This window comes from Cynara cardunculus (assembly GCF_001531365.2).
Source record: "Cynara cardunculus var. scolymus isolate 2C chromosome LG 6, CcrdV1, whole genome shotgun sequence".
Taxonomy (NCBI): domain Eukaryota; kingdom Viridiplantae; phylum Streptophyta; class Magnoliopsida; order Asterales; family Asteraceae; genus Cynara; species Cynara cardunculus.
Window position 1 is genome coordinate 3,227,653 of NC_037533.1, and position 13,014 is coordinate 3,240,666.

Genomic DNA, 13,014 nt, shown 5'->3' on the forward strand with positions numbered 1-13,014 from the left:
GAATTTTTAGGATTTGTATTTTAACAGGGCTAGAGTTGAAAATATTATGTATGTTTGCACCATGCATACAGCGTACCAACAAAAACTGAGCAAATAATTCCTCACTAAATCGTTAAGCCACTTCTCAACGCTTCAATATGGCTCACTAAATCATTAAGCCACTTATCAACGCTTCAATATGGCTCACTAATTCGTTAAGCCACTTCTCACCGAATAAATTAATTAAAAAGTCATTGAGGTGAGAAGTTTTGAAATGTCCAAAATTCATACAAAATTATTATGATCTTCAAGAACTTTAAGAATGAGATGAATAGAGAGAGTAGATCACCAAATGTCTCTTGAATTGATTGAGAGAGAATTACAATGCTAAAACTCAGATTACAGACTTGCTAATGACAATTACAAAGGAAACTACTATTTATACTAAGCAAGGAATAAAGCTAAACTATTACAAAACATGTAAAATATGGAGAACTTGAATACAACAATAACGCGTATACTCGAACCCAACAAGTTTAAATATAGTCCATAGAGCAACATTTTAATTCAATTTATTAAAAAGATGGATTATTATTTAAAGAAAAAATTATAGTTGTCTTTAATATATTAATGATATATTATGAAATTCAAAAATATAAAAAGTATTAAGAAGTGAACTTAATCCAATACACCCCATTTTGACCCAATATAAAATAATTCAGTTGTTTTAATTACTGTTATCGTGGGTGTTCATCTGTATGAAATCCAATGGATTTAGAAGGAACTAATCAAATTTGTAAGACCCCACATCGGTTAAGGAGGAGAACAAAATTTGTTTTGTAAGGGACTTGATACCTTCTCTATTAGATGCATTTTAGAACCGTGAGTCTAGGTGTTTTTGGAAATATAAATATGGTTTCCTTTAGAAAATTTCAATGATACGTTTTTGAGTTATCATGCCCTTAGACCATGTGTTTGCATAAATGATGGTTAAATGTGTTTCGATCGCTTTTGATGACTTTTGTTGTATAGTCATTTGAGTTGATGAGTTTTTGACTCGGTTTTGACTGAGACGAGTCTTAGGGACATTTGTCCAAGTTTATTTGCTCTATATCAAGCTTTTGGAGTTATATACAGTTATAACATGTTCTTTTGAAATATTACATGTTTTGAGTGTGTGGTTATTCGTTTGGGGACATGTAATTTATAATGTAATACAATAGATCCATAGGCATAGAAGTCGGTCTTTATTGATTTAAAAAGCGACGGTCGTTCCTGCGTTGTGGCTTGGGATGGACATTGTTATCGGAGGCTTTGAACTATAATTCACAGGTTGATAGAACTCTAGCCATTGGTCCCATGATGTAATCTCTGCGTCAATTTTAATGGGATGATCATTCACGTAGTGTAGCTAGAAATAGGTATCGGGTCATAGGGGGCAGCTTGGTTCGGTCTTTCAAGAGTCAGATATTAGCCATTGACCACATTGTGTAACTTCTAGTGAATGAGTGTACCTGAGACTAGTGATGGTAAAAAACCGGGCCAGGCCGGGCCCATAAGCGGTCCTTACCGGGCTTGACGAACAACACAACCGGCGGTAACCGGTCCCATTGTAACCGGTCCCGGTTCCGGTGAAACTTCTCTTAACCGGTCAAGGCAACCTATAACCGGTTATGCCTAGCCGCTCCCGATTCCGGTCCCAATCGGTCCATACCGGGCCCATTAAAAAATGTTTTTTTTTGGTTTTTTTTTTAACTTTTTGTTATTAATATATTTTCAATATGTTATTTTTAATATGTTTTGTTATATATATATATATATATATATATACACACACACACACACACGTGTTTATAAATACGTTTAAAAACACACTTTAAAAATACGGATCACTCAAAAACACTTTAAAAATACGTTTTATTATGATTAAATTTACATTGTTTTACAAGAATTTATATGGAAAATTATTTGAAAATACATTTATTCATCAATTTTCATCGGTATCCCATGTCGGATTGACTTGAAGAGTTCCGGTTTCTTGAATTCTTCTAATAGTCTCTTGGCCTTCAAGGTCATCAATGTCGAGTTCCTCATCATCGTCATATTGTGAGTAAGTGCCCTCGGTATCGGTAGTTGGTGGCGTGCTTAGTCCCATGGAGATTTCATTTTCTTCCAGATTTTCTTCCACCGCTTCAATCTCCATCTCTAACGATGTCCTGTGTTGAATCCTATCAACGCTATCCAAATAATCCTTCAAGCAGATGCAACACTCCATAGACTCCGGGCTTAGTCTTGTCCGACGTATCGAAATGATCCTGCCACTAAGAGAAAAAACAAACTCCGAAGCTACGATACTAGCTTGGATTGTTAGTACATCACTTGCGATGCAGGCCAAAATCGGGAATTGAAGTTGTTTTTGTTTCCAAAAATCTATTAAATCGATTTTTTTCAAAATCTTCGACATCATTTGCGGGACATGCGGCCATAAAGTTAGTATGCACATACATATTTAGTTCACCCATGTCATTATCATATCGATTTTTTTACTTGATTCATTTAAAACCTAGTTCATTAAATTAGTCATCAACTCTTTACGACTTTGTCGATGACCACTAGAATAAGAACTAGAACCCGCAAAACCACGACTTGAAGGTGTTTGTGGTTGGTTTCCTCCTCCGTAAAAATGTTTGTAATAATCAAATAAATCTTGAAAATTACGATTAAACAAACGTTTTTGTTCCATTGAAAAAAAAAATTCTCTGTAGCGGTATCCAAACCAAAAGTCATACATATTTGTGTAATTAAAAAGTTCAACACCGACAATATTTAAATACGGTTTAACGTTGCATCACAAATAAAAACAAATGGTATGCCCATAATATATTTTAATAATTTTTTTTTCATGCAAGACATCAACCTTCCCCAATCGTGATGGTTTTCGTATTGGGCAATTTTATTTACCAAAATATATATTTGGTTTAAAACTAAAAGGGCTTGTTTGATAATAAATTCTCAATAAAAGTGTTGTCGCATTTTTAAAATCGCATAAAATATCGTATAATCCTTCAAGCACGGCCCAATAAATATTTCCAATAGAATTTTGCGGGTAATGGTGTCTATAAAAAGCAAAAATATTTTTTTTTTTGTTTTAACAAATTTTCAATATTAAAATAAGTCGAATTCCAACGAACGGACATATCGAACCTCGGTCCTAAAGCTCTAAAACCAACGTCTTCGCAATACTTTCTATAGGCCGCATTCATTTTTTTACCTTTTGTGAAAATTCGTTGCAACATAAGTCTAAACTTATCTATTACGGGTTCACAAGTATTTAAATCGTCTTGAACGACTAAATTTATTATGTGTGCACAACAACATGTATGAAATAATTTACCGTCTAAAATAGGTGTCAAATGACACTTTAATTTTTACACACAAGAATTGTTATTATTAGCATTATAAATGAAATACTAATTATTTTAGTGGTTAAATTATAAAATGCAAGACATTTTTAATAATTGAAAATTGGCGTGCTCCCGAATGTGGCGCACCAAACGGTTTAAACGCGATTACACGTTTGAATAAATGCCATGTTGTAGGCTCAACCCAATGTGTCGTTATGAATATATACGAAACCGGGAATCCGTATGGTGCACTCCATACATCACACGTTAAAGAATATTGTTAGGCAAAGCGGAAAACATTTGTTGCATTTCGGCCCGACACATTTTTCACATTTTTATTGCATCACGTCTAAGGGTTTGACGACTTACCGGCTTGTATCGTGGTTGTAGCGTCTTTTGAATCAACTTAGCAACGTGAGGGTTGTCGAAATGTCCGAAAGGCAACCCGACTTGAATGACACATTGTGTTGTCATTTGTCGGTTCAACTCAGCATCATACGACCATATTTGACCTTGGGTGTCAAGTATCGATTGGCTTGAATCGCCCCCGACCTTAACCTCGGGCACGTTTTTTCGGTGTGCCTCCTTAACGTAGAATTTCCTTCCGCCGTAAGGAGAGTTTGACACAATTATTGTGTCTTTCTTTTTCCTGTCGTGAGAACCACCAAGTTGTAGTGATTCCAAATCTCGGACTTTCGTCCGTGTTCGGCGAGAACTTGGGCAACTTGTTCGTTTGATGTTTTTTCACCGGCCATTTTGTAATACAAAGAGAGAAAGAAACGAGAATTGTGAAGTGGAAACGAGAAATTAATACGTAGCGAATTCACAAAATATAGCGAGAAACCGAGAATTGAGAGCGTTTTTTATGTTTTTGAAGATGAGATGAGTTGGTATGTTTACTTGGGACTCCCATGCATATTTATAGTCAATTGAAAAAGAGAAGACATGAAAAAAAAAACGTTCATTTTTCAACCCCAACAGCTAGTTTGACTTCTAATCGCTACTTTGACTTTCGTTGACCGGGCCGGGCCGGGCCCATAACCGGTCCCGGTTCCGGTCAGTCTCGGTCCCAAAAAACGACGAATTTCTTAATCGGATCATAACCGGCAGTCCCTCAACCGGTCCATGCTGGTCCCGGTTCCGGTCCTCCGGCGGTTACGGGCCGGGCCGGGTCGGTTTGGCCATCACTACTTGGGACCATATAACTATGAATGGCGAATAATTGATCTTGTTGGGGTCATTGATCCTCAGGATGAGCTCTATAACTTGGAATAGTGGCCTACTTTTACTTTTGCCACTGACCAAGATAATCGAGTCTCCTCTATTGCCGAAAGGTGTTGTTTTGGGTATTGAACTTTATCCAGTCGGAACTTACCCGACAAGGAATTTCGCTACCTTAGGACCGTTATAGTTACGGCTATTTTGGAGTTTTATCAACAATTTGCTTCCAATTTGGATACCTCTACAAGATAGACCTCAACAGAAAACCCGATACCTCTCAAGGAAAATCTCGAATTGGATCCTAAATTAAATATAGCTGCTACACCAAAACTAGGTTGAAAGACCTGAAAGAAAACATTGTTCTGGGGGGATCATACCTGGAGCGAACTCCGGGCGAATATGAAGCGCATGGATACAAGTTAGGCCCAAAAAGTCTCCAGGACCTATCATGAAGTTGAAAGTACCAGAAATTCCTAGGTAAAAGGGCGCCTGACCAATTAGAAACAAAAATAAATAGGAGCTATCTGTTTTCAGTGACGTGTTGGATATGGAGTAATTTCGATTATTTAAGTTTTGGGCATTAAACTTCGTTTATGTTTTTGGGCATTTAATCTCATTCACTTTTGAGTGAGTATTGGGCTTTAATTTCACGAATAAAGGGACATTTTGATAAATAAGTTTTTGTCATAAAAATAGTTGGTTTGGAAAATATGTTGCTTTTGTATGAAATACATTTCATGTTGGAAATTGTGATTTAAGTAACATCTTTCAGTTTTATCGTCTTCATATTTATGATAAAAACTATTTGAACTCACTAGGCGTTAAACCTATCCCTTTTTATTTGTCGGTATGTGTATCAGGTCCTCGTTGGTGAATGGTACTAGTGACACTATAATGAATTGAGTGCTAATTAGTAAGTTGGAGACATCTTCAGCATTTTGAGATAACGACTTTATTGTGTTTTAGTAGCACTCGACCTTAACCCAGACTTTATGGTAAAACTTGGTTTATCATTCGTTACGTTAAATCTAGATTTCTGATTTTAGGTAATCAAGTATTGATTTGTGACAACGGATTTATCATTTAATTGATGTATTATTGGAAATTTTAAATTAATTCCAAATTTAAGGGTGTTACATATGATGTTTGTCATATGAGGTAGAATATATGGACCAACAGAATTAATTACTTACAAAACAAGTGGAGACCTTAAATATTTGAAAAGTTTGCATTATGATCTAAAATAAAATAAAAAAATTGAAAATTGTTTTCCTTAAATAAGAACCAATCTAAAATAAGTTTAAGGGTTGTTTGTTTACCTCTTAATAGTTCTATTAAGAGATAACTTCTGAATCGTTAAGAGGTGAATCTTGTTTGGCAAAAAATGAGGTCTGTCTCTTAATGGTTCTAAAACATTATGAATGATTTTATATCTTGGGCCTCCCTTAACCATTCAGAACCCTAATTTCGTTGTAAATAATTACCAAACAATTATATTTCATTTTGCATTATATCATGAAAGCCTCTTAATTATTCTGACCACTTAATCATTTTACATCAAACCATTCAGTAATTGCTAAATATCCTCTTGTTTTTCCTACTAATGTCATAAACATATTTTTAGTACCTTTTTCATGCATGTGGTTTGTTGAAATAGTATTTTTTTTTCATTTTTTATCTATAACAATAAACAATCATTGCTAACAATTGTTGAGTAACCCTGGGAAACAATAATTAAAGAGGGTGTTTAAGATTATTTATAAAAATAATTTATTGATTTATTTCGGTGTGACACCGGTAATAAACACTTTCGAGTATTTGGATAAATAACTTATACCGGTGACAAACCGGTAATAAGAAGTTTTTGAAAAAAATTAAACCCTTCTAATTTATAATAAGTTGATAAGTACTTTTGTAGGAAAGAATAAGTTGTTTGGATCAATCAATTCCAAACATCCCTAACGATTGAAATTATACATGACACCTCATTGTTTCCCAAATTAAAAATCAAAATCAATTACGTTTGACCTCTGCCTAAAATCAAAAACCTTCAAGAGTAACAGTGAGTTGGTTACATGTCCTGCTTCAATAACCATTTCTTTGTGGCAAAATATATATCTAAATCTCCCATTTTTCACAAATTCTTTTACCCAATTGGAGTTTCTTCAAATCCAAACATGATCCATCATCATCGTCAACGCTCAAGGAATCGATCTCCTGAGGTACATATATCTTTGATCCACAACCAGCACCGTATCAAGCAATCATTTTCATCCAAACAGAAACTCGCTATCTGCTCTATGTTTAGATAGCAGGTTTTAGAGATGTTTCATGGATTTTGGGAAATTAACCTGTGATGGTTGTAGATAATATGTATATATATGTGTGCCTTTCTGTTTGTATAGTTATGATTTCGATTTTTGGGTAACTTGAGAAGAACTGCAGAGGAGTTGGGTAGAAAAATGTTTGGGTTGCACCTGCCTAGAGTTGTTCTGGCCGAGGATTGTTACCCGTAAATGGTTAAATATTTCTACTAAGAGTTCAGATTATAGTGCCGATTCTGATGATGGCATCTATGATTCCGATGGTAATTCCTATTGCTGTAGCTTTTGATACTACTGTCAGTGTGCTACTATCACTAATTGAAGATTTGCTTAGGGTTTGATATGTATGTGAATCTTGTTTTACAGAAGCCTTCCATGATTGGCCAAAAGAATCCCGACTCAAGAATAAGAAAGGAGATGAGTTTCAGAGTGATCCTGATGGTAAAATAGATACTATTTTGCTCTTTGCACCTGCCATTAACTACATGTTTTCTACTTTTCTTACTGTTTACTTTTATGATGTTCAATTTGTTGACTTTTCATTATTGCTTTCTCCTTAACTTTCTTACTGATGTTCAATTTGTTGACTTTTCATTATTGCTTTCTCCTTAACTTTCTTACTCTGCAATAGCCAAATTTCTCTCTCATCATCTCTTTTTCAGTGGATGCTGTCATGTGTTATTATGTGGATAAGGAGGAGGATAAGTAGGATTTTCATAAGGAACTGAAATAAGAAGCCAAAAAGACCTACACCCTTTTAAATTATAGCACAAGTAATATCCAGTCCATGATGGATATGCACTCGACTTTGGAATCTCTTTGTTGCCACCATATGAATGCATACTTTTTAGGTTCAAACCATCTTTTATTTTCGTCCCGCTTATAATAGTTGATTGTTTTTTCAGCTTATGGAATTAGATATACCTCAATGCTAACAGTTTTCAGATTGTCTTGCAACTGAAGTTTCTTTTGTAAACGAAAAAGAGGTTGAGTTTACAAAGAGAACTTTAGAACTAATTGATCAATTGATTCAAATTTTGTGGTCTGTGCTGCTTCTTTTTGACATCAGGAGCTGTTCCCAGGTCAAGAAGACGGAAATCAGAGATATTTAGAGAACAATATATTGATGCAAAGGAACTCAGGTGTGTGGGCTTTTCCTCCATACGCAATTCACGAATCATGCACTGAGTCACACGATTTGGCTTCTGTTATCATCAGATCACTGATGTAATTATGTTACTGACACGTTAAAACTTTTACTTTCTTTTTAATGTGCTAGAGTATCTGTTGATACTTGGAATGTTGGAGGAGAACTTCCGCCAGAAGACTTGGATATCAGAGACTGGCTCGATACTGACCACCCTGCAGATATATATGTGATTGGGCAAGTATTTACTTCCGAGTTCCACAAGGATATAAGTTCTAAAACAACTCCATAGAACTTCTAAGCAGTAATGTTTCCAACCATATACCTAGTAACCACTAAATAGTAGTGACAGGCTGATAGCATGACAACGGTAGGCAATGATGGAGTAGTAGTAATTGTAAATTAGAAGATCATGTCATCTTGTAATGTAATTTGGAAATATGTATCCTGTTTGTCAAACAGGTTAAGAGGAAATTCTGTTTTGTCTTGTGGAATGGATAGGATGCATCTAAATGCAATTGAGAGACTGCTTACAAACACATCCCTCTGGAACCTGGGGGCACCAAGGAGCCTTGGTGTGCTAGGATTGCCCTTTTATGGAATGAATAGACAAATCTGGACATTATTTTTTAATTTTCAGTTTTTTTCAAAATTAAATTCGTTAAATTTGATGTTATGATTTAGTTTAAAGTTGTTTTTTATTTTATTTTTTACATAAAAGCAGACATGCTTGCAATCATGCACATTTAGATACAAATATGCATGATTCTGTGTCTGACCTTTACTCTTAAAGACATAATTTTTTGGTTGTATCTGGAAAAAGAGCAAATGATAATTGCGGATGTTTTCCTTGCAGTTTTCAAGAGATCATACCTTTAAATGCTGGCAATATTTTTGGTGCTGAAGATAATCGTCCAATTCCAATATGGGAAAATATCATTCGTGAAACCCTCAATAAAGCTCAACCCGTAAAGACTAAATTCAAATGCTACAGTGACCCTCCTTCTCCATCAAGGTTTAAACCATCTGATGATGTTCCATATATGGAAGATGTAGAGCTAGAAAGTGATTGCGAGGATGAGGAGGAAATCTACACATTCAATGAAGAGTCAAATTTTGGCCAACTTGAGGATGGTCCAGTAGGCCAAAATGGTTCTATATCAATAGATTCTGAAGAAAAAGTAGAAGAATCAGCCTCTTTGAACAGTAGAAAATCAACGAAACTACTCGGAGGGACCGAAATACCATCAGATCTGGCGGCTCATTGTATATCAGAAATACCGAATTCTTTTAAATTTGTTAAATCATTCAAAGCTTCCAAGTCTTTTAAAAACCATCGTCCTTTAGAGTCATATTTGAACGGTGGCAACAGAGTCATACCAGAGGACCATTGGCTTGCAAAACTTGATCTTGACTCTATTATGCACCGGAAAAGAAGATCAGAATATGTAAGAATAGTGAGCAAGCAAATGGTTGGTGTTTTTCTTACCATATGGGTTCGTAGAAGCTTGAGGAAGCACATCCAGAATGTGCATGTGTCAACTGTTGGCGTTGGTGTAATGGGCTACATTGGTAACAAGGTTGGTTTCTGCTTGTTTTTGGAGATGTAGTATTAATTTTCCCCACCCTTTGAAGCAGTTGAATATCTATCTATATAGAGTTATAGACACAGGAACATCCATAATTCCTTTGCAAAAAACTTGGATATCGTCAAATATTCTCATTGAATTGTTGGAAGCCTCCTCAACTTGCCACTTGTTTACATTGTTTATGAGTTCCTAAGCTGGATATTTGTCTGTCTTTCAGTTGTGTAAGTTACAAGAAGGTACTTATAACAAAGGACCCGTTACTGGATTTTATAAAGAAGTTGTATTTACAGCATAAGATGCCTTTATGTTTATATATATGTTTGTGTTATGCATGCATGTATATCTTACGTGATATAACCACTTGTTGCATCTCATGTATGTTGATTTGTTTTTCTCTTTCAAGGGGTCCATATCAGTCAGCATGTCCATATATCAGACACACTTCTGTTTCATATGCACGCACCTAACATCTGGTGAAAGGGATGTTGATGCAGTTAAGAGGAACACTGATGTGAATGAAATTCATAGAAGGACATGTTTTAGTTCAATGTCAAAAGCTGCATGTCCGAGGAGCATTAGGGACCATGAGTAAGAATAAAATATCTTATTCCCCTAGTTTCCAGTTCTATTCTTAAATTTCTCTGTTATATCTGATGAAATCTCTCTCTTCTAGCTTTACCATTATTTTGTCTCTTAATTTTTATATGGATCATCCAAAAGTTAAGCAGATACACTACTTCACATGCCCACAAGACAAAAGTGTGAACAACATTACAAAAGACCTTTAAAAATAGTCAAATTCTTACCAAAATTCAGTCACAGCATATGGTAAGTGAATAGCAGACAAAAAAACTTAACTTTATTTTTTGAATCATATACTTTAATGGGGAGGGTGCAAATGAGACAGACAAAAAGCTTGACAATGTGAGAAGGAATGATTCATATGTGAATTATTGGTAAATGATCTTTTTCTTTCACATATGCATCTTCTAAAGAATTATTGGTTGGTAAGCAAACATGAGTTCATATATGCAATCTTCAAAATGGATTTACCAATAATTCACATATGAACCATTCCTTCTCATGTTCTCAACCTTTTTGCCTTTCTCATTTGATCCTCCTGGTACTTTATTGTACATACTTGGACCATAATACTCAAGTAATGTTTGTTGCAAAATCAAATCACAGAAACACAATCATAGCACATGGACCAGAATCATAAATACAAAAACACAAAGGATTCAACCACTAGGGTGGTGCCTGATTGGTTTGAGGTTGACTCCAAAGGTCAAAAGTACCAGGAGGTCCCAGGTTCAAATCCAAGGAGGAATAAAAATCCCCTTGTAGCCACGGAGGTTCAAATGCGGTGACTCCGGGCTATCTGCAAAGCAGGTGGTCGCCTTGGGATTAGTCGGCTCGCATAGCGGGTTGGATATCCAGGTTAACCAAAAAAAACACAAAGGATTCTATATTGGAAGGGGAATAGACATTACGGAAAACTTTTTAAAATCTAAGTTGCACCAAGATTGATGGTATACTAATGTTTGGTTACGTCAAAATTATGTTTTCCTTTGTACTTTAAGGGTCATCTTGCCAATTGGGTTTGTGTGTTTCAGGCGAATAATCTGGTTGGGTGATCTGAATTACCGTATCAATTTGTCATATGAGGCAACATGTGATTTGATTTCCAAAAATGACTGGTCCAAGTTGTTAGAGAGTGATCAGGTAAGTTGGTACTACTGCTCATACCTTGTATTCAAACCAGAAAATGGCCACTGTATTTAATACTGGTTCAAGCAATTGCTTCAGAAGTTCAAAAAGCAAATATGTATTGTAACACATACTTTTAAGCTAATAAGTACATCTCAATTTTCCCTGCAGCTAAGAAAAGGGTGTGCATTTGACGGGTGGACAGAAGGCACTTTGAATTTTCCACCAACTTACAAATACGAGCCAAATTCAGATAAATACTATGGCGAGGATCCTAAAGTTGGGAGGCGAACTCCAGCATGGTATGGTCTCGTGGTTTGAGTGTTCAATGAGCCTTAGTTTAGGAACATAATATTATATTATTCTTATAAATTATGGTTTTGTTAAGGTGTGACCGCATACTTTCACTTGGGAAGGGGATGAGGCAGCTGAGCTACAGAAGGGCTGAGCTTAGACTCTCCGATCATAGGCCTGTTTCTGCATCATACATGATAGAGGTTGAAGTGTTCTCTCCAAGAAAGTTACAAAAGGCCCTTGCATTTACTGATGCGGAGATTGGAAACGATGAATCGTAGCAGAAAGGATGGAATCACCCACATAAGATATGATATCCCACGTCTTATGTGCTCAATCTTTTCAACTCAAAAAACCATATGTTATTATTTGATGTTACTGATATACATGATTTGATTAGGTGCAATTTGTGTGAAACTTATTTGGTGTTTTGTAGTTTCCTTCATTTGTCAGCAAGCAAAAGGGTTATCAAACAAAACCCAGCTTCCTATGTAATCTTGGTTGTAATAAGTTAAGTAGATCCTGAACATATGCATTTTGAAATGAAAATAACCACTGGAGTGGAGAAGAAGTCCATTTTAGTTTTGATTTCTGTGTAGCAACAATTGGAATCTTTCTTTCTCTTTTAAATTTATAAATCGGTTCGTGATAAGTCGACGATTAAGTTACATGTTTGTGTTAAATTGATTTACACATGAAGATTGGGTGGCTACTCAAATTAATCAATTAAATTGGCTGAATATGTTAAGTAATTTGATCAAATTTAAGCAAAAATAGTATATAGTTTGTTTAATTATAGAAAGAAAAACATAATAAAGAAAGAAAGGGGCAAAATGGTAAAAAGAGAAATGCACCAGCCGGGAATCGAACCCGGGTCTGTACCGTGGCAGGGTACTATTCTACCACTAGACCACTGGTGCTTTTGTTGACCATCTTCAAAATATTAGTAATAAGCGTGAAGGGGAGGGATATCTGAACGATTGAAAAAATGGGTCTTGAAAATCGAAGTTTACTTACCTACAAGTTAATTGGTTATTGGTTTTTATGATAGGATACCCAGCATATATTTGATATATATATATATATATATATAGGTGGAGGTTCAAACGAGAACCCCTGTGATTTACGAAAACGCGAGAACAATCTAATAACCTCAAACTTTTTTAATTAATAAATTAATTTATATTAAATATAAATAAATTAATAAGGACAGTAATGTAATTAATTAATTTTTATAATTTTTATTTTATTTTAATTTGTCATAATTATCCCTTTTTTTACTGCACGTTCTTTTCCACTCTCTCATCTCCCCTTGTGATAATTGTGTGATTGTGTAACCATAACCT

At 35.2% G+C, this 13,014-nt stretch overlaps 1 protein-coding gene and 1 non-coding gene across 3 annotated transcripts; one reads left to right on the plus strand and one right to left on the minus strand.

The window, feature by feature from the left end:
- Positions 1 to 6,687: 6,687 nt before the first annotated feature.
- LOC112514277 (type IV inositol polyphosphate 5-phosphatase 3-like) lies at positions 6,688 to 12,256 on the plus strand. Of its 2 annotated transcripts, XM_025120629.1 has the most exons (10): positions 6,688 to 6,826; positions 7,050 to 7,191; positions 7,295 to 7,369; positions 7,998 to 8,070; positions 8,208 to 8,312; positions 8,932 to 9,655; positions 10,068 to 10,252; positions 11,281 to 11,389; positions 11,546 to 11,676; positions 11,763 to 12,256. In XM_025120629.1, exons 1-10 carry the CDS (start codon positions 6,782 to 6,784, stop codon positions 11,947 to 11,949), a joined length of 1,776 nt encoding a protein of 591 aa, XP_024976397.1. In that variant the 5' UTR covers positions 6,688 to 6,781; the 3' UTR covers positions 11,950 to 12,256. The 2 variants fall into 2 exon arrangements, with proteins under 2 accessions (XP_024976397.1, XP_024976398.1); XM_025120630.1 differs by lacking the exons at positions 6,688 to 6,826; positions 7,050 to 7,191; positions 7,295 to 7,369 and adding an exon at positions 7,601 to 7,779.
- Positions 12,257 to 12,517: 261 nt separating this feature from the next.
- Positions 12,518 to 12,588, minus strand: TRNAG-GCC. Its single transcript has one exon. It is a non-coding gene; the product is annotated as a tRNA-Gly (tRNA).
- Between the last annotated feature and the right edge of the window lie 426 nt (positions 12,589 to 13,014).